At 41.2% G+C, this 24,440-nt stretch overlaps 1 protein-coding gene across 5 annotated transcripts in view; it reads right to left on the bottom strand.

The window, feature by feature from the left end:
• KIAA2012 (KIAA2012 ortholog) overlaps window positions 1–24,098 on the bottom strand; it is a 108,132-nt gene extending 84,034 nt beyond the window's left edge. For 2 of the 5 annotated variants that reach the window (XM_070580749.1, XM_070580750.1), the window contains exons 1-2: window positions 23,610–24,098; window positions 22,158–22,442 (exon numbers count right to left, since the gene is read on the bottom strand). In XM_070580749.1, the coding sequence (XP_070436850.1) occupies window positions 22,158–22,442; window positions 23,610–23,729 (405 nt within the window). In that variant the 5' untranslated portion in view covers window positions 23,730–24,098. The remainder of the gene's footprint in view (window positions 1–22,157; window positions 22,443–23,609) is intronic. The other 3 variants (XM_070580752.1, XM_070580753.1, XM_070580751.1) reach the window with 2 other exon arrangements.
• Between the last annotated feature and the right edge of the window lie 342 nt (window positions 24,099–24,440).

Raw genomic sequence — 24,440 nt, 5'->3', positions numbered from 1 at the left:
ACCTACCTGTTAATCACCATTCTCAGGTGAGGAAGAAAAATATGATGGAAATATAAGTCCTGCTTGATGGGGAGAGGAAGGCCTTACGGTTTGGGTCTTTGCTCTGCTGGGCAAAGCTGTGGTTTGCTCTATTCTGGTATATTCAGGGGATGGAAATGCCACAGAAGGGCAGCCCAGAGTTGTAGCTGAGGATTCAAGACCACCAGAGCCTCTTCTTCTGCTAACCAGAGGACTGGGAGCCAAAGCCCCAAGGCCTTTTCTGGTGAATTGGAACTTGATTTCCTCCCTGTGAATCTTTGCTTCATATGACTTCTGTCAGAATACAGCGAGACCGGGCCTCCTCAGAGAGGCTGAGGTCCCCGTGCAGACGGTGCAATGCGCTGTTTGATCTGGACAACAGCGCCTTATGGGTTCACATTAGTGGGTATTCTGAAGCACCAACTTGGTCTGGAGCTTTACTGGGCAGCTTGCTCAGTGGGACGAGGAGTTGCCGAGACGAGTTAGGGAGTTCCTTGTCCTGGAATTTGGGGTATCTGGATACATTTTTGCTTAGAGTTTGGAAGCTGCTCTTGGCCTCTGTGTTCATTTCCCCTTGCTGCTGTAATAAAGGACCACACACGTAGTGGCTTTAAGCAACACCAGTTTGTGCTGTCACACTTCTGCAGGTCAGAAGCTTGAAGTGGGTCTCGCCGGGCTAAGATCCAGGTGTTGACTGGGCTGTGTCCTTTCTGGAAACTATGGGAGAGACTCTGTTCCTTTGCTTTTTCAGTTTCTAGAGGCCACGTGCATTCCTTGGCTTGTGACCCCTTCTTCCATCTTCAAAGCCAGCAACGTTGGGCTGAGTCCTTCTCATGCTGCCATCTCTCTGGTTCTCCCTTTTGATTGCTTCTTCCACTTTTAAGGATCCTTGTGATTACACTGGGCCTGTCCTGATAAACCAGGAGAGTCTGCCTGTTTTAAGGCCATCTGATTAGCAGCCTTTGCCATTTACCTAATATATTCATAGATTCTAAGGATTAGGATGTACCCATCTTTGGGGTCCATTATTCTGCCTACCACAGCCTCTTTAATTTTTTTTCTAGTTTTCTGGTTTCTCTGAGTAGTTTCTCAAATTATGCGTGTCAAGTTGACTGACAAATTTCACATCTCATTGGATGCACTGAAGCCCTGAGGGCGGCCCAGGGTCTGCTTAGGGCTAGCAAGGAGACCACTCAGGGTTAAATCTATTCACTCGTTTCCAATGTGTGGAATAATATGGTAAGTGGAAAAAAAACAAGATACAAGAAAGAATGTATAGTACAGTGTCATAAAAGTTTGTTTTATAAATGTATAACCACGGTGGAAAGACTGGAAGAAAATACATTGAAATTCTAACAACAGTGGGATTACAGTGTTGGGCATAAGATTACAGAAAGTTTTTTTTTCTCTTTTTTTTTGTTAAAATCAAAAAATTCAGTAATATGGTTAGATTATATCTATAGATGGAAAACCTGTTAAAAATTATTTTATTGCACCCACCCTCCTCTTGTATATATTTCTCCATTCTTCCCCCAACATTATCCTGGACCTCTAACCACCCAAAGTTACTCTAAAACATAAAAGGAGGCAGAAGGGAGTGCGAAGGGAGTTTCTGGAACAAGGAAATAAATAAATGACAGCGGGAGGCTGGCGGTGATGGTTTCACTGCTCAGAACTGCCTCGGCTCTGCCAGTGAAGCCCAGCCTCTGGTTTCTTTTGAAATGAGTAATTAGTGTGCAGAGCGGCCTCTCACCCTTGCTCCACTGAGAGTGCTTCCTTTAACGAGGGACTTGCCCGGCCGGCTGCCTTCCCAGTGCCCGCCAGGCCTCTGTATGCAGAGGGGCGAAGGGACCCCTGTCCCTGTCCCCATCCCCTCACTGGCTGTCGTGTCCACCCTGCATGTGCTGGCAGCTGAGGGTTTTCAGAGGATGGAAGGAGCTGATGCAGGCTGTGCGCCCGCCCAGCAGATGTGGGGTAGCAGGGTGCCAGAGTCCCCAGCAAAGCAAGAAAGACCTGGATAGTCAGCTGCCACCGTACCACAGAGGGTGGCCAGCCTTTGTGTGCAGGAGCCGACAGAGGGGTGAAGAGAGAAGTCCAGAAATCCCAGTACTGGCAGGCAAAGCCCCGTAATTTGACCCCACCCGCTTCTCCAGCTACATTGCCAGCTCGGAGCCACATCTGTCCATTACCCTGCCTTTCCTCGGCTTTCTCCCAGGCCTTCACTCACCTATGCCTAGAAGGTCTCTCTCCACTTATTTGAACAAGACTCAGCTCAAATTCTGCCTCTTCCAAGAAGCCACAATAGACTTTCCCAGCAAGAAGCAAACACAAACAAAATCTTCTTTGCCTTCCGACAGTGTATTAATAAATTATAGTCTAGCTCCTCTCATAGCCTCCTTGTGTCAAGTGTCACTGGGGCACAAATTTGCTTCCTTGAGCAGATTGTATACCCTGTGAGGTAGGGGCTATGCCCCCCGCCCCCCGCCACACCCTGGCAACTCCTATGTTCACCCACCATTTGTTGAGCATTGGTCATGTATCAGGCACTGACTAGTTAATAACCACCCATTAGATGTTAGCTCAATGAATAGAAAGACCCAAAAATGTCTGTACTGTCTTGCTGACCACCGTGCCTCGAGCTGCCCCCTCCAGTCAGAAGTCCTTCTCTGTGTCTCAGCAGGACACAGCTGGCAGCTCCTGCCCCTCAGCTGGGCTTGCTGGAGTCACTGTGCTCTGGCAGGCCCAAGCCTTAGAGCAGAGGGTGATCACCCATTGTCGTCGCACCTGTGCAGGTGTGACTAGAGCCAGCCTTGGGGCTGCCAGGTGAGTGCAGCTGGAGTAGAGGTGGGGGTGGAGTGGGAGGGGAGAGGTGTTGAGCCACTTGCAACTGTGCACAGGAAGCCTTCTCCAACCCCAGCCTGCTTTAATCAGTCTTGTACAAACACTGCCACTCTCAGCCAACCCCTTTTGCTGCAGGTTTAATTTCTGAGCTTCTGTGCAAATGATATTATCTCTTTCGTATACCTTTGGTGATTATGTGTTCCTGGATATCAGGCCATTAGGAAGAGAATCATGAAGCGGTCTGAATTTTGCCATCATTGCCATGTTGTAACAAGGCTTGATTCCTGATCAAACCATTTAACATCAAAGATTTGACCAGCCATATGTCACAAAAGCAAAGGTACAATAACTAGAATTGAAAAGCAGCAAAAATTAAGCTCTGGTTACTATAAGAGCTCAGTCTGCCTGGGTTTGAATCCTGGCTCCATCATTTACTAGCTGTGTGACTTTAGGGAAATTACTTGACTTATCTGTGCCTCAGTTTCTTTATCTGTCCAATGAAGACGATAAAAGTATTTTATAATTTATACACACAAAAAAATGAAGCTGGATGCTTACCTCACATTGTGTACAAAAATTAACTTAGAATGGACCAAAGATTGAAACATAAGAGCTAAAACTATAAGACTCTTAGAAGAAAACATAGGGGAAAAGATTCGTGCCATTGGATTTGGCAATGATATCGTGGATATGACACCAAAAGCACAGGTGACAATGACAACAAAAATAGATAACACTGTCAACAGATTGAAAAGGCAACCCACAGAATAGGAGAAAATATTTGCAAATCATATACCTGATCAGGGATTAATATCTAGAATATATAAAGAATTCCTACAACTTGACAACAAAAACCCAATTTGATTGAAAAAATAGGCAAAAGATTTAGATAGACAAATGGCCAATAAACACCTGACCAGATACTCAGTGTTACTTATCATTAGGGAAATGTGAATCAAAACCACAATGAGATACTACTTCCCCCCCATTAGGATGGCTATTATTGGGCTGGCCCAGTGGCATAGCAGCCAAGTTTGCATGCTCTGCTTTGGTGGCCTGGGGTTCACAGTGTTGGACCCTGGGCACAGACCTATGAACTGCTCCCCAAGCCATGCTGTGGCAGCAACCCACATACAAAATGGAGGAAGATTGCTATGGATGTTAGTTCAGTGAAAATCTTCCTCGAGCAAAAGAGGAATATTGAAAACAGATGTTAGCTCAGGGCCAAAAAAAAAAGTATCTTATTTAAAAAAAAAGAATGACATCAGCATAATGGCAGAATGAGTTGTTCCCTTTGTCTCTCTCTGTTAAGATAGAACTAAATGGACATTCATTAACCAGCAGAGGACTCCCTGTATGGCACAATAGGATGTCTCAGAGACCCCTGCAACCATACATCTGAAGGCAGGTGGACTGGATCCCCAGCAAGCAGTGGAACTAAGTGAGCACACCCCTCCTCCTCCCTGTTGGCAGTGATCTAGAAATACAGAAAGGTTTTAGGTGGAGGAGGAGGAGAGAACTAAGATTTTTTAAAAATGAAGAAACTCTTTGAGAAATATTTGACTCAATTAGGAAAAGTAACATAAGGATTATAGATATTCCAGGGGAAGAAAAGAGGGAGAAAGGAACAGAGGGCTTGTTTAAAAAAATAACAGCTGAGAACTTCCCAAATCTGGGGAAAGAACTGGACTTACAAGTTCATGAAGCCAATAGAATTCCTAATCACATCAATGCAAAAAGATCTTCTCCAAGGCATATAATAGTAAAACTGGCAAAAGTCAATGACAAAGAAAAAATATTAAGGGCAGTAAGGCAGAAGAAAATAACCTACAAAGGAACTCGTGTCAGGCTTTCAGTGGATTTCTCACCAGAAACCTTACAGGCTAGGAGAGAATGGAGTGATATATTCAAAACACTGAAAGACAGGGGCAAACCCTGTGGCCTAGTGGTTAAGTTTGGCATGCTCCACTTCAGCAGCCCGGGTTCACTTCCCAGGCACAGACCTACACCTCTCATTGGCCATACTGTGAGTGGCCATACCACTCATTGGCATACTTATTGCCATCATACTGTGGCAGCAACCCACACACAAAACAGAGGAAGATTGGCACAGATCTTAGCTCAGGGTGAATCTTCCACAGCCGAAAAAAAAAAAATACTGAAAGACAAAACCTTTCAGCCAAGAATACTCTATCCAGCAAAACTATCCTTCAAATATGATGGAGAAATAAAAGCTTTCATAGATAACAAAAGCTGAGGGAGTTCATTGCCACTAGGCATGCCTTAAAAGAAATGTTGAAAGGAGCCCTCTCATCTGAAACTGAAAAGCAAAGGTTTATAAAACCTTGAGCAAGGAGATAAATAGAGAGATAGAATCAGAAAATTGCAGCTCTGTATCAGAATAGGTTAGTAAACACTTAATTATAAAAGACAGAGAGAAGGAAAGCATCAAAAATAACCATAAACCCTTGAATTTAATCACAAACTCACAACACAGAAAAGAATAGTTTGTGATAACTAACTCAGAAGGGGAAAAGGAAAGGGATGGAACCTGCTTAGGCTAATGGAGATAAGAGGCTATCATATCTGAAAGATAGTTTTGCTGGATAGAGTATTCTTGGCTGAAAGGTTTTGTCTATGAGTTCTTTTATACAAAACTCATAGTAACCCCTAAACAAAAAATCAGAGCAGAGACACTTATCATAAATAAAGAGAAAACTGAGAAAACTACCACCAAACTGAAATGGCAGTCAGAAATACAAGGGAAGCGAAACAATGGAAATACGGAACAACCAGAAGACAAGAGATAAAATGGCAGTATTAAGCCCTCAGATATCAATAATCACTCTAAATGTAAATGGACTAAATTCTCCAATCAAAAGACACAGAGTGGCTGGATGGACTGAAATACAAGACCAAACAATATGCTGCCTCCAGGAAATACAGCTCAGCTCTAAAGACAAACACAGGCTGAGAGTGAAGTGATGGAAGATGATACTCCAAGCTAATGGCAAACAAAAGAAAGTAGATGCTGCCATACTTACACCAGACAAAGCAGACTTCAGGATAAAAAGGCAATGAGAGATATAGAGGGGTACTATATAAAAAGGAACTTCCACCAAGAGGACATAACAATTATGAATATATATTCACCTAACACAGGAGCACCAAAGTACATAAAGCAACTATTAACAGATCTAAAGGGAGAAACTGACAGCAAAACAATAATAGTAGGGGACCTCAATACCCCACTTACATCAATGGATAGACCATCCTGACAGAAAGTCAATAAGAAAACAGTGGCCTTAAATGAAATACTAGACCAAAGGGACTTAACAGATATATATAGAACACTGCATTAAAAAAACAGCAGAATACATATTCTTCGAAAGTGCACGTGTAACAGTCTCAAAGATAGACCATATGTTAGAAAACAAGGCAAGCCTCAATAAATTTAGGAAGATTGAAATCATATCAAGGATCTTTTCTGACCGCAATGCTATGAAACTAGAAATCAACTACAAGAAAAAGTCTGGGACATGCTGGGGGCCTACTCACTTAACAGAAAAACTGCAATAGGAATGTGCTATTAGACCTTGCAGCCAACTGTGCTGCGGCTTGCCACACCTGATGAAGTGACTGAAGGGACCATAGCAGCCACATGCAGCTGAGAATTACAACCAGCCAGGGGGACAGCCTGGCCTCCCCAGGTAGCTGCAGCATGAGCAACCCTGCCACAACAGAAGGACATATGTAGTCCACATAGGGGACACTCTTGGAACATTTGGAACTGGTGATGAGAGGGAAGCATCTGCTGAAGCTCATAAAGCATCTCTTACATAAAGCCACTTCTCCAAGACTGGGAGACACAGCTCACCTACATAATACATAGATATAAGCACAGAGAAAGAGATAAAATGAGGAGACAAAGGAATACCTTCCAAGTAAGGGAACAGGACAAATATTCAGAAAAAGAACAAAATGAAACAGAGATAAACAATCTACCTGACAAACAGTACAAACTAATAGTCATAAGGATGCTCACTGATCTTGGGAGAAGAATGTACGAACTCAGTGAGAACTTCAACAAAGAACTGGAAAATATTAAAAAGAACCAATCAGAAGTGAAGAATACAGTGGCTAGCCCAGTGGTATCATGGTTAAGTTCATGCAATCTGCTTGGGTGGCCTGAGGTTCACCAGTTCAGATTGTGGGTGCAGACCTATGCACCGCTCATCAAACCATGCTATGGTGGCATCCTACATAGAAGAACTTGAAGGACTTACAACTAGGATACACAGCTGTGTACTGGGGCTTTGGGGAGAAAATAAAAAGAGGGAGCTTGGCAACAGATGTTAGCTCAGGGCAAATCTTCCTCACACACACACACACACACACACACAAAATCCTTTAAAAAAAAAAAGAAATGAAGAATACAACACTGGAAATGAAAAAATTCACTAGAGGGACTCAATAGCAGAGTAGAAAATACAAAAGAATGGAAGAGAGAGCTGGATGAAAGACTAGAGGAAATCACAAGGCTGAACAGATAAAAGAAAAGAGAATTAAAAAGAATGAGGACAGTCTAAGGGACCTTTGGGATAATGTAAAGCACACTAACATCCATATTATAGGTGTCCTAGAAGGGGAAGAGAGAGACAAAGGGGCAGGGAATCTATTTGAAGAAATAATAGCTGAAAACTTTCCTAACCTAAGGGAGGAAACAGACATCCAGGTACAGGAAGCACAGAGAGTACCAAACAGGAGACCCACAGAGGTCCAAACCAGGACACATTAAAATTAAAATGTCAAGAAATAAAGATAGAGAATCCTAAAAGCTGCGAGAAAAAGGCAACAAGTTACATACAAAGGAAACCCCATAAGGCTATCAGCTAACTTCTCAGAAGAAATCTCACAGGCTAGAAGGGAGTGGCACAATATATTTAAAGCGCTGAAAGAGGAAAATCCCACAGCCAAGAATAGTCTACCCAGCAAGGTTATCATTCAGAATGGAAGGAGAGATAAAGAATTTTCCAGACAAGCAAAAGCTAAAGGAGTTTATCACCAAGAAACCAGCCTTACAAGAAATGCTAAAGTGACTTATTTAAGTGGAAAAGAGAAGATCACAAATAGGAATAAGAAAATTATTTTAAAAACCCCCCAAACACCAACATGACAGACAAATAATAATGTACAATTGAAATTTCACAAAGATGTAAACTATTATGAACTCAATTTAAAAAACTCCAATAAAATCACTGGTAAAGGCAAATATATGGTAAAGATGGCAGACTCACCACCTATGAAGCTAATATGAAGGTCAAAAGACAAAAGTACTAAACTGTCTATTTCTGTGATAATATGGTAATGGATACACATGCACAACAAAAGAGGTTAGATACAATATCAAAGACATAAAATGTGGGAGGAGGGGAGTAAAAGAAGTCAAACTAAAGAGACCACCAACTTAATATAGATTGCTATATACGTAGGTTATTATATATGAACCTCATGGCAATAACAAACCAGAAACCTATAGTAAATACACAAAAAATTAAGAGAAAGAAACTCAAACATAATACTAAAGAAAGCCATCAAGCCACAAAAGAAGAGAGGAAGAGAAGAGGAAAGCAACACAGAAGAAATACTAAAACATAGAAAAAAAGTAACAAAATGGCAATAAGTACATTCTTATCAATAGCTACTTTAAATGTCAATGGACTAAATGCTCTAAGCAAAAGGCATACAGTGGCCGATTGGATAATAAAAACAAGACCCATAGATATGCTGCGTGCAATGGACATACTTCAGACCTAAAGACGCTCACAAACTAAAAGTGAAGAGATGGGAAAAGATACTCCATGCATATGGCAATGAAAAGAAAGCTGGGGTAGCAAGACATATCAGACAAAATAGACTTTAGAATAACAACTGTAACGAGACAAAGAAGGGCATTACATAATGATAAAGGGAACAATCCAACAAAAGGATATAATCCTTGTAAATATCCATGCACCTAAATATATAAAGCAATTATTAACACACATAAAAGGAGAACTAGATAGCAACACAATAATAGTAGGGGACTTTAACACTCTACTACACCAATGGATAGATCATCAAACAGAAGATCAATAAGGAAATGTTGACCTTAAATGAAAACCCTAAAGAATCCATCTGAAAACTATTAGAATTAATCAACAACTACAGTAAAGTTGCAGGGTACAAAAGCAACTTACAAAAATCAGTTGCATTTCTATACACTAACCATGAACTAGCAGAAAGAGAAATCAAGAACACAATCCCATTTACAATTGCAAAAAAAATGAATAAAATACCTAGGAATAAACTCAAACAAAGAGGTGAAAGACCTGTACACTGAAAACTATGAAACATTATTGGAAGATCGTTGATCCATTTTGAGTTTATTTTTGTGAATGGTGTAACATAAGGCTTCTAGAAGAAAATATAGGCAGTACATTCTGACATCAGTATTAAAAGGATCTTTTTGGACACCATGTCTTCTCAGACAAGGGAAACAATAGAAAGAATAAACAAATGGGACTTCATCAGACTAAAGAGCTTCTTCAAGGCAAGGAAAACAGGATTGAAACAAAAAAACAACCCACTAATTGAGAAAAAATATTTGCAAGTCATATATCCGACAAAGAGTTAATCTCCATAACATACAAAGACCTCACACAACTCAACAACAAAAAATCAAACAACCTAATCAAAAAATGGGCAGGAGACATGAACGGACATTTCTCCAAAGAAGATATATGGACAGCCAACAGGCACATGAAAAGATGTTTATCATCACTGATCATCAGGGAAATGCAAATCAAAACCACACTAAGATATCACCTTACACTCATTAGAATGGCAAAAATAACCAAAAGAAAAAATAGCAAATGTTGGAGAGGATGTGGAGAAAAAGGAACCCTCATACACTGCTGGTGGGAATGCAAACTGGTGCAGCCACTATGGAAAACAGTATGGAGATTTCTCAAAAAATTAAAAATAGAAATACCATATGACACAGCCATCCCACTACTGAGTATTTATCCAAAGAACTTGAAGTCAGCAATTCCAAAAGTCCCATGCACCCCTATGTTCATTGCAGCATTATTTACAATAGCCAGGACGTGGAAGCAACCTAAGTGTCCATCAACTGATGACTGGACAAAGAAGATGTGGTATAGATATATACAATGGAATACTACTCAGGCATAAAAAAGAATAAAATCATCCCATTCGCAACAACATGGATGGACCTTGAGGGAATTATGTTAAGTGAAATAAGCCAGATAGAGAAAGACAACCTCTCTACGACCCCACTCATATGTGGAAGTTAAACATGTAGACAAAGAGAACGGATTAGTGGCTACCAGGGGAAAAGTGGGTGGGGAGTGGGCACAAAGGGTGAAGTGGTGTACCTACAACATGGCTGACAAACAATAATGTACAGCTGAGGTTTCACAAGGTTGTAAACTATCATAAACTCAATAAAACAAAAAAAAAAACATTGAAAGAAATCAAAGAAGACACAAAGAAATGGAAAGACATTCTGTGCTCTTGGATTGGAAGAACTAACATAGTAAAAGGTCTATACTTCCTAAAGCAATCTACAGATTCAATGCAATCCCTATCAAGGTTCCAACAAAATTTTTCATAGAAATAGAATAAAGAATCCTAAAGAAAAGACCTCAAATAGCCAAAGCAATCCTGAGAAAAAAGAACAAAGCTGGAGGTATCACACTCCCTGACTTCAAATATGGGGGCTGGCCCCGTGGCCGAGTGGTTAAGTTCATGAGCTCTGCTGCGGCGACACAGGGTTTTGTTGGTTCGGATCGTGGGTGCGGACATGGCACCGCTCGTCAGGCCACCTTGAGGCAGCGTCCCATATGCCACAACTAGAAGGACCTGCAACTAAAATATACACCTATGTACCAGGGGGATTTGGGGAGATAAAGCAGAAGAAAAAAAAATAGCATGGTACTAACACAAAAGGAGGCACACAGATGAATGGAACAGAGTTGAGAGCCCAGAAATAAGCCCACACATCAATGGACAGCTAATTTTTGACAAGGGAGCCAAGAACATACAAGGGAGAAAGGAAAGTCTCTTCAATAAATGGTGCTGGTAAAACTGGACAACCACATGCGAAAGAATGAAAGTAGACCATTATCTTATACCATATACAAAAATTAACTCAAAATGGATTAAAGACTTGAATGTAAGATCTGAAGCCATGAAACTTCTAGAAGAAAACATAGGCAGGATCCTCTTTAACACTGGTCTTAGCAGCATATTTTCAAGTACCGTGTCTGACCAGGCAAGAAAACAATAGAAAAAAACAAATAAATGGGACTACATCAAACTAAAAAGTTTCTGCACAACAAGGGAAACCATCAACACAATGAAAAGACAACCTAACAATTGGGAGAAGATATTTGCAAAACATACATCTGATAAGTGGTTAATGTCCAAAATATATAAAGAGCTCATATATCTCAACAGCAAAAAATTAACAACTCAATTTAAAATGGGCAAAAGATCTGAACAGACATTTATCCAAAGAAGATATACAGATGGCCAACAGGCACATGAAAAGATGTTCAATATCACTAATTATCAGGGAAATGCAAATCAAAACTACAATCAGATATCACCTCATGCAAGTCAGAATGGCTATAAGTAACAAGACAGGAAATAACAAGTGTTGGAAAGGATGCGGAGAAAAGGGAATGCTCATACACTACTGGTGGGAATGCAAACTAGTGCAGCCACTATGGAAAACAGTATGGAGATTTCTCAAAAAATTAAGAAGAGGACTACCATACAATCCAGCTACTCCACTGCTGGGTATTTATGCAAAGAAGATGAAAACATGAACATGTAAAGATATATGCACCCCTATGTTCATTGCAGCATTATTCACAATAGCCAAGACTTAGAAGCAACCTAGGTGCCCATCAAGGGATGAATGGATAAAGAAAATGTGGTATATATACACAATGGAATACTACTCAGATATAAAAAAGGATGAAATATTGCCATTTGTGACAACCTGCATGGACCTTGAGGGCATTATGCTAAGCAAAATAAGTCGGAGGGAGAAAGCCAAATGTGATCTCACTCATAAATAGAAGATAAAAACAACAACAAACAAACACATAGAGACAGAGTGGATTGGTGGTTACCAGAGGGGAAGGTGGGAAGGAGGAAGGTGAAACATCATTACATATGTATGGTGATGGATGTAATTAGTCTCTGGGTGGTGAACATGATGTAATCTACACAGAAATCAAAATATAGTGATGTACACCTGAAATTTATATGTTATAAACCATTGTTACCACAATTAAAAAAAATAGAAAAAGGCAGGGAAAATCACAAATGAGTAGAGACTAAACAACATGCTACTGAACAACCATTGGATCAATGAAGAAGTCAGAGGAGAAATTAAAAAACATCTGGAGACAAATGAAAATGAAAACACAACATACCAACTCTTATGGGATGCAGCAAAAGTTGTGCTAAGAGGGAAACTTATAGTAATACAGGCTCATCTCAACAAACAAGAAAAATCTCAAATAAGTAATCTTAAACTACACCTAACGGAACTAGAAAAAGAGGAACACAGAAAGCCCCAAGTCAGCAGAAAGAGGGAAATAATAAATATTAGAGCAGAAATAAGTGAAATAGGGACTAAAAAATCAATAGAAAAGATCAATGAAGCTAAGAGCTGGTCTTTAAGAAGATAAACAAAACTGACAAACCCTTAGCCAGACTCACTAAGAAAAAAAGAGAGAAGGCTCAAATAAATAAAATTAGAAATGAAAGAGGAGAAATTACACTGGATACCACAGAAACACAAAGGATTATAAGAGAATACTATGAAAAACTATATGCCAACAACTGGACAACCTAGAAGAAATGGATAAATTCTTAGACTCATACAACCTCCCAAAACTGACCCAAGAAGAAAGAGAGAATCTGAATAGACCAATCACAAGTAAAGAGATGGAAACAGTAACCGAAAACCTCCCCAAAAATAAAAGTCCAGGCCCAGATGGCTTCTCTGGAGAATTCTGCCACATATTCAAAGAAGATTTACCTATCCTTCTCAAACTATTCCAAAAAATTGAAGAAGATGGAACACTTCCTAACTCATTCTATGAGGTCAATATCATCCTGATACCAAAACCAGACAAGGACAACACGAAAAAGGAAAATTACAAGCCAATATCACTGATGATCATAGATGCAAAAATCCTCAATAAACTATTGGCAAATCTAGTACAGCAATACATTAAAAGGATCATACATCATGATCAAGTGGGATTTATACCAAGGATGCAGGGATGGTTCAACATCTGCAAATCAATCAATGTGATACACCACATTAACAAAATGAGGAATGAAAATCACATGATCATCTCAATAGGTACAGAGAGAGCATTTGACAAGATCCAACATCTATTTATGATAAAAACTCTCAATAAAATGGGGATAGAAGGAAAGTATCTCAACATGATAAAGGCCATACATGACAAACCCACAGCCAACATCATACCTAATGGTGAAAAACTGAAAGCCATCCATCTGAGAACAGAAGCATGACAAAGGTGCCCACTCTTACCACTCCTATTCAATGTAGTACTGGAGGTTTTGGCCAGAGCAATTAGGCAAGAAATAGAAATAAAAGGAATCCAAATTGGAAAGGAAGAAGTAAAACTCTGATTGTTTGTGGATGACATGATTCTATATAAAGAAAACCCTAAAGGATCCACAAGAAAGTTATTAGAAATAATCAACAACCACAGCAAAGTTGCAGGGCACAAAATCAATTTACAAAAATCAGTTGCATTTCTATCCTCTAATAATGAAGTAACAGAAAGAGAACTCAAGAATACAATCCAATTTACAATCTCAATAAAAAGAATAAAATATCTAGGAATAAACTTAACTAGAGGTGAAAGATCTGTACATTGAAAGCTACAAAACATTATTGAAAGAAATCGAAGAAGACATAAAGAAATGGAAAGATATTCCATGCTCATGCATTGGAAGAATAAACATAGTTGAAAGGTTCATACTACCTAAAGCAATCTACAGATTCAATGCAATCCCAATCAGTATTCCAATGACATTCTTCACGGAAATAAAACCAAGAATCCTAAAATTTATGTGGAACAACAAAAGACCCTGAATAGCTGAAAGAATCCTGAGAAAAAAGAACAAAGCTGGAGGCATCACAATCTCTGACGTCAAAATATACTACAAGCTATAGTAACCAAAACAGCATGGTACCGGCATAAAAACAGACACACACAGATCAATGGAACAGAATTGAAAGCCCAGAAATAAAACCACACATCTATAGACAGCTAATCTTTGACAAGGAAGCCAGGAACATACAGTGGAGGAAGGAAAGTCTCCTCAATAAATGGTGCTGGGAAAATTGGACAGCCACATGCAAAAGAATGAAAGTAGACCATTATCTTACACCATACACAAAAATTAACTCAAATGGATTAAAGACTTGAATGTAAGACCTGAAGCCATAAAACTCCTAGAAGAAAACATAGGCAATACACTATTTGACTTCAGTCTTAGCAGTATCTTTTTGAATACGATGTCTACTCAGGAAAGGGAAACAAAAGAAAAAATAAACAAATGGGACTACATCAGACTAAAAAGCTTCTGCAAGGCAAGGGAAACCATCAACAACACAAAAATATAACCCACCAAAGGGGAGAAAATATTTGCAAATCATATATCCAACAAGGGGTTTATTTCCACAATATATAAAGAACTCATACAAATCAACAACAAAAAGACAAACAACCTGCTCAAAAAATGGGCACAGGATATGAACAGACATTTTTCCAAAGAAGATATACAGATGGCCACAGGCACGTGAAACGATGTTCAATGTCATTAATTTTTAGGGAAATGCAAATCAAAACTACAATGAGATATCACCTCACACCTGTCAGAATGGCTATAATTAACAAGATGAGAAATAATAAGTGTTGGAGAGGATGTGGAGAAAAGGGAAGTCCCGTACACTGTTGGTGAGAATGCAAACTGGTGCAGCTACTATGGAAAACAGCATGGATATTTCTAAAAAAATTAAAAATAGAAATGCCATTTGGTCCAACCATCCCACTACTGGGTATTTATCCAAAGAACTTGAAATCAACAATTCAAAGAGATTTATGCACCACTATGTTCACTGTAGCAGAATTCACAATAGCCAAGACATGGAAGCAACCCAAGTGCCCATCAGCTGATGATTGGATAAAGAAGATGTGTATATATATACAATGGAATACTATTCAGCCATAAAAGAAGACAAAATCGTCCCGTTTGGAACAACATGGTTGGATGTTGAGGGTGTGATGTTAAGTGAACTAAGCCAGACAGAGAAAGACAAACACTGTATGATTTCACTCATATGTGGAAGATAAACACATGGACAAAGAGAACAAATTAGTGGTTACCAGGGGAGAAAGGAGTTGGGCGGGGTGGTGGGCAAAACGGGTAAAAGGGCACATATGTATGATGATGGATAAAAACCAGACTATTAGTGGTGAGCACAATGCAGTGTATACAGAAACTGATATATAATAATAATATACACCTGAAATCACACAATGTTATAAAGCAACATGACCTCGATTTAAAAAAAATCACAAGCGGTGATGAGGATGTGGTGAAACTGGAACCCCTGTGCATTGCTGATGGGAACATAAAGTGATGCCGCCACCACTATGGAAACAGTACAGCAGTGTCTCTAAACATTGAAAATAGAATTACCATGCGATCCAGCAATTCCACTTCCGGGTATATACCCAAAAGAACTGAAAACAGGGACACGAACAGGTATTTGTACACCCATATTTATAGCAGCATTTTTCACACAAAACATGACAGCAATCTAAGTGTCCATCAGTGGATGAATGGGCAAACAAAATGTGTTGTAAACACATACATAAAATGTGTTACGTACAAATAAAATGTGTTACATACATATATATACATATACATAGTGGACTATTATTCTGATACATGCTACAACATGAATGAACTTTGAAGACATTATGCTAAGTGAAATAAGCCAGTCACAAAATACTAAAAGGATAACTACTATAAGATTCCATTCACCTGAGGTACTTAGGGCCGTCAAATTCAAAGAGACAAAACATAGAATGATGGTTGCCAGTGGTCGGGAGGAAGCGGAAACAGGGAACTATTGTTTAACGGGTAGAGAGTTTTAGTTTTGCAAGATGGTCAAAGTTCTGGAGATCGATGGTGGTGACGGTTGCACAACAAATGTGAATATACTTAATGCTACTGAACTGCACACTTAAAAGTGAGTAAAATGGTACATTTTGAATGATGTATATTTTACCACAATAAAAAAAGAGCACGTACTTTATAAAGTTGTCGTGAAGGTTACAGGAGATAATAAGGGTAAAGTGCTCAGAATGATGACGAGGGTAATAGCACAGGCCACTGAAATGTGTGCCGTTCTTATAAATACTCTCTATCCACTGGTTACACAAGGGAACCCATGGATGAAGTACATAAAGCCTAGAAACGTAGGAGTCCACTGGATCGTCTATACGGCTTACTATGAAGGTGTTACCAATAACCCAGACTGATTTTAGTGAAAACCTGATTTGCTTTCCTAGAATGGTAAAGGGTTTTAACAGGTGTGTTGGAAGACCCAGGTCCCTTTTTAAAGACGCCTTTAGAGCTGGGGAGAGGCTTCTTCTCTCTAGCTCATGGGGAATCTTCAAAATCAGGCCCTCCAGGGTTTCAGAGTGGGGCTCTGGGATCTGCTGTCTGGGCTCCAGACCCAGCAGCACCACTTGGGTCTTGTAACATGATTCCACGTTTGCAACGTTTGTAACATTTTCAAGTTAAACTTCAAGCCTCAGTTTTTCCTCCCACAAAATGGAGGTAACTCTAACATCCAGCTCACAGACAGTGCAGATCGAGCGAGGTTACAAATAAAATGCCTGGCACACCCTAAGCGCACCCTAAGTGTTAGCTGTTGTCGACATTGCCGTGACCTCCTAGTCACAGTTGGCCCATGTCCTCGGCTGATCCTTCCTACTTCCAGGTCTATTAAAGGCTCCCAGTGTCACAGCTCAAGAGCTTCTCGCATGGAGGACTCTCGGCAGAAGAGCCGTCAGTCACTTTCTCCCTTGTGTGGCTTTGGTGCCCACTGGACACTTTGTTGATGGCCATCACAGCCCTATCACTTCTTAGGGACACCACGGAACAAGGAGCAGGTTATTGGTGAGGACCTGCAAAGGGAACTTCGTCCTCCTGATCTTTGGCTGAAAGGATAATTTATTTTTCTTCCTACTTTTCTATATTTTTATACTTTGTGTGATGAGCCTACATTATGGTTAGGATAGAAAACTAAACTTCATTCAAAAAACATATTTCTTATGATATTACCAAATAGAATGGTAACCTGAAGGTGCCTTCCTAGGTTGGACTTTGGCTGAAAATGCCAACTAAAGAGTGAGCGCCTTGAGTATTGAGATGTGGGGAGAAATTAGGCAGCATAGAATGAGTCAGGATAGAGTCAGAGGAACAAGGTTGACAATACTCTTAAATGTAACCACAGGTATAAGGGAGATGGCAGCAGCAATGGAACCTTGGTTGAAATCAACTATAATAATCTGAATCCTGCTTACCTCTCAGAGAAATGAGCTGCTCTATGAATTGGATTTTTAAATCAAAGTATTTTAAATACATTATTTAATCAATGTCCCACTGTTGGACATTTAAAAAAATCACAAGATTTACAAAATCCTAAAAATATAAGAATAAGAAATACTACACAATGTGAAAATTATTTAATATTTCCGATGATTTGCGAGCCACTTGAGGATTCCGCTATGCTACGAGAGCATCATTATAACTATCATTTAGATACTACCCCAAATTATGGTTATTTAGGTTTTATAGCTATTTGGTTTCTAAATAATGGGAAGCTGAATGAATTAAAGGTTTCAAGATGAATGGTTTTAACTCTGGGAATGTTTGAACAACATTTCCTTCTGGTTTTTTTTTTTTTAAAAAAACCAAACACCCAACATATCTGTGTGTAGCCAGAAGTGGAAGACCTCTGGCTTCTAATCTCCTGACTTAGCACTTGGTCTTTGCTCATCAGGAAGTTGGGCCATCAAGCGAGTTAAAGAGCAGGCCCATGTTGAGCTATGAAACCTGGACGTATTGCCACGTTCATGTCATTAGACCCACATATAGAACCAAAAACGACTGTAGGTGCTTTAGAGCTTTGACTGCCCCTCCCTGTGACAGCTGAGACTCTCACAGGTCTGGACGGAGCCTGCGTTTTGTGGGTTTCCTGATTCACGGTCCAGCCAGGATGGAACCTTCTGTGAGCAGCACTACTTAACTATTCCCCCCTTCCCCCTCCCCATCTTGGCTCTTTTACTTTGAATGTGGTGTTTTTAACTCATAAACTGTACTATTTGGACAAGGAAATACTGGCCTGAGGAACAGATGGTGTGGTTATTGGTGGGCTTCACTTACAGTGCTGTTTGAGATGTGGGGAGAATGTTTTTTCTATTTTGCTATTCCATTTCCCTTCCTGATCCCACCTGGCTCTCTAGGGTCTACCTCTCTCTCTCTTTCACTATCTACCTCCTTCAAAGCCATAGATTGTTATTTTATCTTAAAAATTCCATGACTTTAAAAAAAATGATGTTTGGTAAAAAGATACGTATAAATAAAACTATGATTTATAATCTCAACACCCATGGTAAAAATTTGATGTGTATCCTCCTGTTTGTATAACCAATTTTTAAAAATTGGGATTATATTAGGTACAATGTTATCTACACAGCCTAGTCTTCAATTCTGGTGCAATTATCTATATGGCTGTATAATCTTGAGTGAATTACTCAGACTTTCTGTGCTTCAATTTCCTCACCTCAAAATGGGGTGATACTCCACCTAGCCCCAGGATGGACAGAAAGCATACATGAGCTATACACGGAAAGCGCTTAGGACAGTGGCAGGAGCATAGTAAATACTGAAAAAAATGTTATTGAGCATTGGTATTCTTATCATATGAATACTATTTTGTAACCTGCTTTTAAAAAATACACCATAAGGGGCCAGCCTGGTGGCATCGTCGTTAAGTTTGTGCACTCTGCTTCAGCAGCCCAGGGTTCACAGGTTCGGATCCCAGGGACGGACCTCTACACTGCTCATCAAGCCATGCTGTGGCGGCATCCCACATACAAAGAAGGGGAAGATTGGCACAGATGTTAGCTCAGGGCCAATCTTCCTTACACACACACACACAACAAAATACCGTGAATATTTTCTCAAGTTATTCATGACTAATACGTGACTTTATTGCCTGAATCAAAATCCATTATACGACTGTACACAAATTATTTAGTCAATGTTCCGTTGTTGCACATTTATTATTTTCAGTATTTTGTATAGTAATAAATAATCCTGTAACAAACATTCTTGTGCATAAATCTTTGGGCACACCTCTGATTATTTCCTAAGGTAAATTCCTAAAAGTGGAATCGTGAATCAAAGAGGTTCAGCCCTTTTTAGGCTTTTACCAAAATGCCCTCCCAAAATGTCGTGTAAATTGTGTATGAGGCAGCTCATTTCCCCACAGCCTACCTGGCACCGGATATTACAGTTGAAAAAGTTTCTCACAGTCTGTAGTTTTCATAATCAGATGCTGCTCTGTAGTTTACAAGGCTCTCCTCTTCCGAGGTGTTCGTCTTCTATAACCCCACGTCCCTTTTGAGCCGCTTCTCCTCCTATTTTAATCTACTGTGTCCTCTAATCTCACATCCTGGCCCTGCTACTGTTCCAAACCTTTTCTTTCCTTTCTGCTTTCCTCATACCATTTCCCTCCCACCCACCTGGAGTTAGACTAGAGAGTTCTGTCTTGGGCAGGTGTGTTATAAATCTAGTAGATGGTTAGCACGGGAAGACAGGAACTTCTTTTTTTCATTGAGCTCAAGGCTAACTAAAAATGAAGCTGTCCCCAAATAGACTCATCTATGTTATAAAGTAATAAGATCCCTGTTGCCTGAAATATTTAAACTATATGGACAAGTGTCTGAAAACTGTGGGAGATATGCTTACTCTGGGCAATAAGTTAGCCTACATGTCAGTGTCCAACCAGGAAACAGAAACCGCCCTAGGTATTTAAACACAGAAGAAATTTAATTCAGGCAATTGGTTACACAGGTGATTAGAGAGCTCAGAAGCCAAAAAGATGGTGAGGCAACACTAAGATCAGTAACATCAGGAAGCCAGCACCACCCCCAGGCTAAAGGACAGAGGGAGGAGCAGGTGGGGTCACCTGGAGGAACCTGGAGCCACAGTGGGCATGTCTATTTGGGCCTGGACCACAGAGATGAGGCAGGTGCTTCTCACCACCCCAGGTAGAATGGGAGGCGAGAAATACCCTGTCTTTCCTCTTCTCCCTCTCCATTCTCCTTCCAGTATCTTCCATTGGCAAATTCAATAAAAAGCCAGTTGACACAGATGTTTGTGGAATTATATGTAGCCTGTGGTCAACTCCACCATGATGCAGAGCAGAGTAAGAGAAGGGTGAGGCTGTAATGGCAAACAGGCCAAGTCCTGGCACAATGACTTCTGGAGGCCATTCCAAATCCACAGAAAATAGGGCAAAGTGCAAAGCATGGTGGCCCTGGAGAGGTAGATAGTCCTGGGTTTGAATCTTGGCTCTGTCATTTATTAGCTCTGAGATCTTGGTCAAATCACTTAATTCCTCTGAGCCTCAGTTCCCTCCTCTATAAAAGGGGCCAAGAAAAACCATATCTCACAGGGTCACTGTGAAGATTAAATAAAATAATGTCTATAAAGTGTTGGTAAACATTCAACAATTGGTTTCCTTTCATCCAAGAATTTATAATTTTAAGACAAAAGACAATTGGACATTTGGTCAAGGTCATTAAACGTCTCTATATTTTGAGAGAAGCGAACGGAGCAGACGAATCTCCCCTTTGGAAGCTCTGCCTAGGGTGGGGTGGGTGACAAATTGCCCAATCATGATGCTGGGAGATGATCTAAGAAACATTAAAAGTATCGCACATGATTGATTCATTCCACAAACATTTGTGGGTACTCACTATTTTCTGGAAATGATTTAGACATGGTCCCTGCCCTCAAGGAGATGGCAACAGATGGGCAAAGAGAGAAATGGAAACGATGATGGTTTGGGAATGTTCCTGGAGGAGGGGGCAATGGGCTATCTCTGCCCAGGGAAGTGGGGGAAGTCTTCACCGAGGAGATGGCATCTGAATTGTGTTTTGAAGGATGAGTGGGAGTTTTCCAGCTTCAGAAGCATGTGCAAAAGCGTGGAGTCACAAAAGAGCACGGGGTGTTGGGGGAATGGTGAGCTCTTCACATCCGTAGGGCCTTTAGGGGTCCGTGGTCAAGGTGGTGCTAAGAACAAGTGAAAGACATGGCTAGAGACGGAAGAGAAAGGCAGCCCATGAAGGACCTGGTGGAAGAAGCTAATGACTTGATCCTGTGGGGAAGGAGAAGCCAGTAGACTTTTAAACTAGGGAGTAACTCGCCACCTATGACCTAGAATTTCACAAAGTGCCACGTCTTCCCAGTCTCCCTCACGGCCTCAGCCAAGGGGCTGATGCACACAGTTACATACAGCAGGGGCCATGTGCACATCTCATAAGACATAAGAAAGTATGAATCAGAAAAATGAGCACAAGGGTTTCCCCTTAATATTAAATTCAGAATGGAAAAAGTCATTAACTCATCCTGCAGACGCTGAAGGGCTCAAGGTAAATATTTAAAATGTTCTCCTTCTCATTTCCACAAAGCCAAGAACATCAGAGGTGTGATGATGATGCTTGCAGCTACGAGACAGGATTTCAAGGATTCTGATGAAACGTCTACTGGCCTGGATCTGTCTGAATGCTGAAAAGGACTTTGCGTTACTCTAGCGGGAAGGAAAACACAAAATAATAACGATATAGCTCTGGATGCTTTCCAGAACCCTTTCACAGACAGGATCTCATTTAAGCCTCGCTACAATTGTGTGCATCAGAGAGGACCGAGAGTACCATCCCATTTTAGAGACGAAGAAATGGAGGTCTGAGGATTTCACACCTTCCTTAGGATCTGAGAAGAAGTTGTATCCAAAACTACAAGTGGATTTCTAGACATGCAGGCCAGCGCGGTCCCCGACCCCCAGGCGCTGCTCTGCCTACCTGTCTCCTTCCGTAGGCTAGGATGGCTTCCTTGAGGTCCTGAAGCGTGTGCAGTTCAAGATCCAGCCTCTTTCTGGGACCTGTGGGGCCGTAGGGGCCTTTTCTCCTCTCTGCGGGGGTCCATGCTGATACCGCTAGACCTTCTGAGTACAGGATCAGGGCGCCCTTTCGAGTGCTGAATGTTTTAGGAAGAAACAGGCTCCACGTGTGCTGCTTGGCCCTGCCCCCATCTCGCGGTTTGCTGACCAGGACATAATTTTCTGGGGACTTCCAGTTCAAGTAATCCTGCAACGGAAAGAAGCCACTTTGAATGATCCACTGTGGAAGGCCCTTTTATGACAAATACTGCTTGTACAAGGTATTTGATATTTTTTAGTGACTAGTTTTCTCTGCTCACATGGTGTCACGAAACATAATCACTCCTCTTAGCAACTGATTTTGTCCTCCACGTGTCAGAGTTAGCAGAACTCAGGTCCCGGTTCTGTTTTACCCCACACAACTTTCAGGGGAGCCATTCGTGCCTGGAGGCGTCAATGGGGTAGAGTGTAGTTTACAGGCCAGGTAAAGTTTCCTGGTATGCAAGTAAGTAGTCAAAATTACCAAGGGTAGCAGGTAACTTTGAAATTAGACCTGGACTAGCTGGCAGTTTAAATAGGAGAAAACCATTCCAATCTGTCACTTCTGCTGTACACAGGGAGAATTTCTATACATTCCAGATGCTCTGTAACATTACCTAATTTGGCTATTTAGGAGCCTGTAAAGTAGTTACATATCTTGTAAGTAAATAAATGCCATTGGCCACAGAGGTCCTTTGAAACTTTATGTGACTTTTAGTATAGCAAAGGTCAAATATCACGACAAACTACCATGACAAGGGAAATCTCTGTGTGATCCAAAAATTTTCAAAGTACTCTCAATGGATTTCTTATTCCTGGTAGGACTTAATGAAATAAAATTCCAGTACAACAAGGGAATTTTGCCACCTCTTTAAAGTCTTTTAAAATGAGAATTTTTTTTTGCCGATATTAAATATGAGTCCTGTGGGTTGAATTCCAGAAAGTTCAAGGAAGCCGTTGAAATGGTATGAACATACACAGCATTTCAACCACAGAGCATGACTTCCAAAAACCAGACAGCCATCCACTTGCCTAGAACCCAGGTGGAAATTCTGGTCTTGAACCAAACCATCCAAATTGTAGACAATCTGGAATCTCCTTTGGTCTAAAGCAAATGAGGCTGTGAGTGTGCAAGGGAAGGAAGAGGCTCCCAGTGGCAATCTTGGTGTGTCAGGCAAACCACATTATTTTCCTGATAAGGAGGAGGGGAGACCTGCCAGCAAGCCCCTCTCCCCTAACAAAACAAACTGAACTCACATGGCTCAGCCCCACATGGAAAAATAGAACATTCCTGCCCTAGCCCCGAAATGCGCCTTCATTCAGCTGTAAGACTCACCTCTGGTTCAAAATAGACTTCTAGCTTCTGTTTGTTCTGGACCAGCCTCCCGTGTCCCCGGCTCAGGAGAGAGAGCGAGAGCGTGTTTTCCCCGCGCCCACCCTTCTCAAGGCAGCTCATCCTGGTTTTGAAGGCTGAGAGCTGGTCACACCTCAAGGTTTCCCGAGCTCAGCAGGGAGCCCAAGAAGACCACAAACACTGGGCCTTTTATTAAACACATTTCCCCTCGTACAGCAGCTTCTTAATAACAACCAGCCACACAGTTGAGACAGTGTGCGTCTTTGTCGGGAGAAAAAGTAAACCACAAACCCAGACTCCTCAAGCCCAGGACTGTCCACACTGGGCAGGCTCTCTCCCTTCGCCTGCACCCTTGTTGCCCCTTGGTGCTGTTGGTGCTGTTGCTCTGTTACCGCTGGCCATGGGCATCTACATGTCCGGCCGCAGCACCATCCTTCTCATTGTGAAAGCAGGTTGTTTCCCGGTTGCTATGGCAGCACACGGAAGTGCAGGCCCTTAAACCAGCCTGGGCAGGGCAGCGGCTGCTGAGGGCAGTGCTCGCCACTGGGGGGAGGGAGGGTCCAGCGGCACTGAAGGGACCAGGCTCAGATTGCAAGCCTTGACTTCGAGGGGGAGGGGCGTGTTGGGATATTTTCTCTGTTATAGTACTCATCTTCTTTTAGAGTGTGTCTTCCCCCTTCTGATATGTGAGCCTGTCACTGTCAACTAACCATGAACAGACCCAGAGGAGTTGTCTGGGTCACCTAAAACCACCTGTGACGCTTACCTTGACTGGACTGCAGGCCACTCTCTGGCACTTGCTACTTTGCACGG

The sequence above is a fragment of the Equus przewalskii genome, chromosome 17 (assembly GCF_037783145.1).
Source record: "Equus przewalskii isolate Varuska chromosome 17, EquPr2, whole genome shotgun sequence".
Classification (NCBI taxonomy): Eukaryota; Metazoa; Chordata; class Mammalia; order Perissodactyla; family Equidae; genus Equus; species Equus przewalskii.
This window is presented reverse-complemented; position numbering and strand designations above follow the sequence as displayed.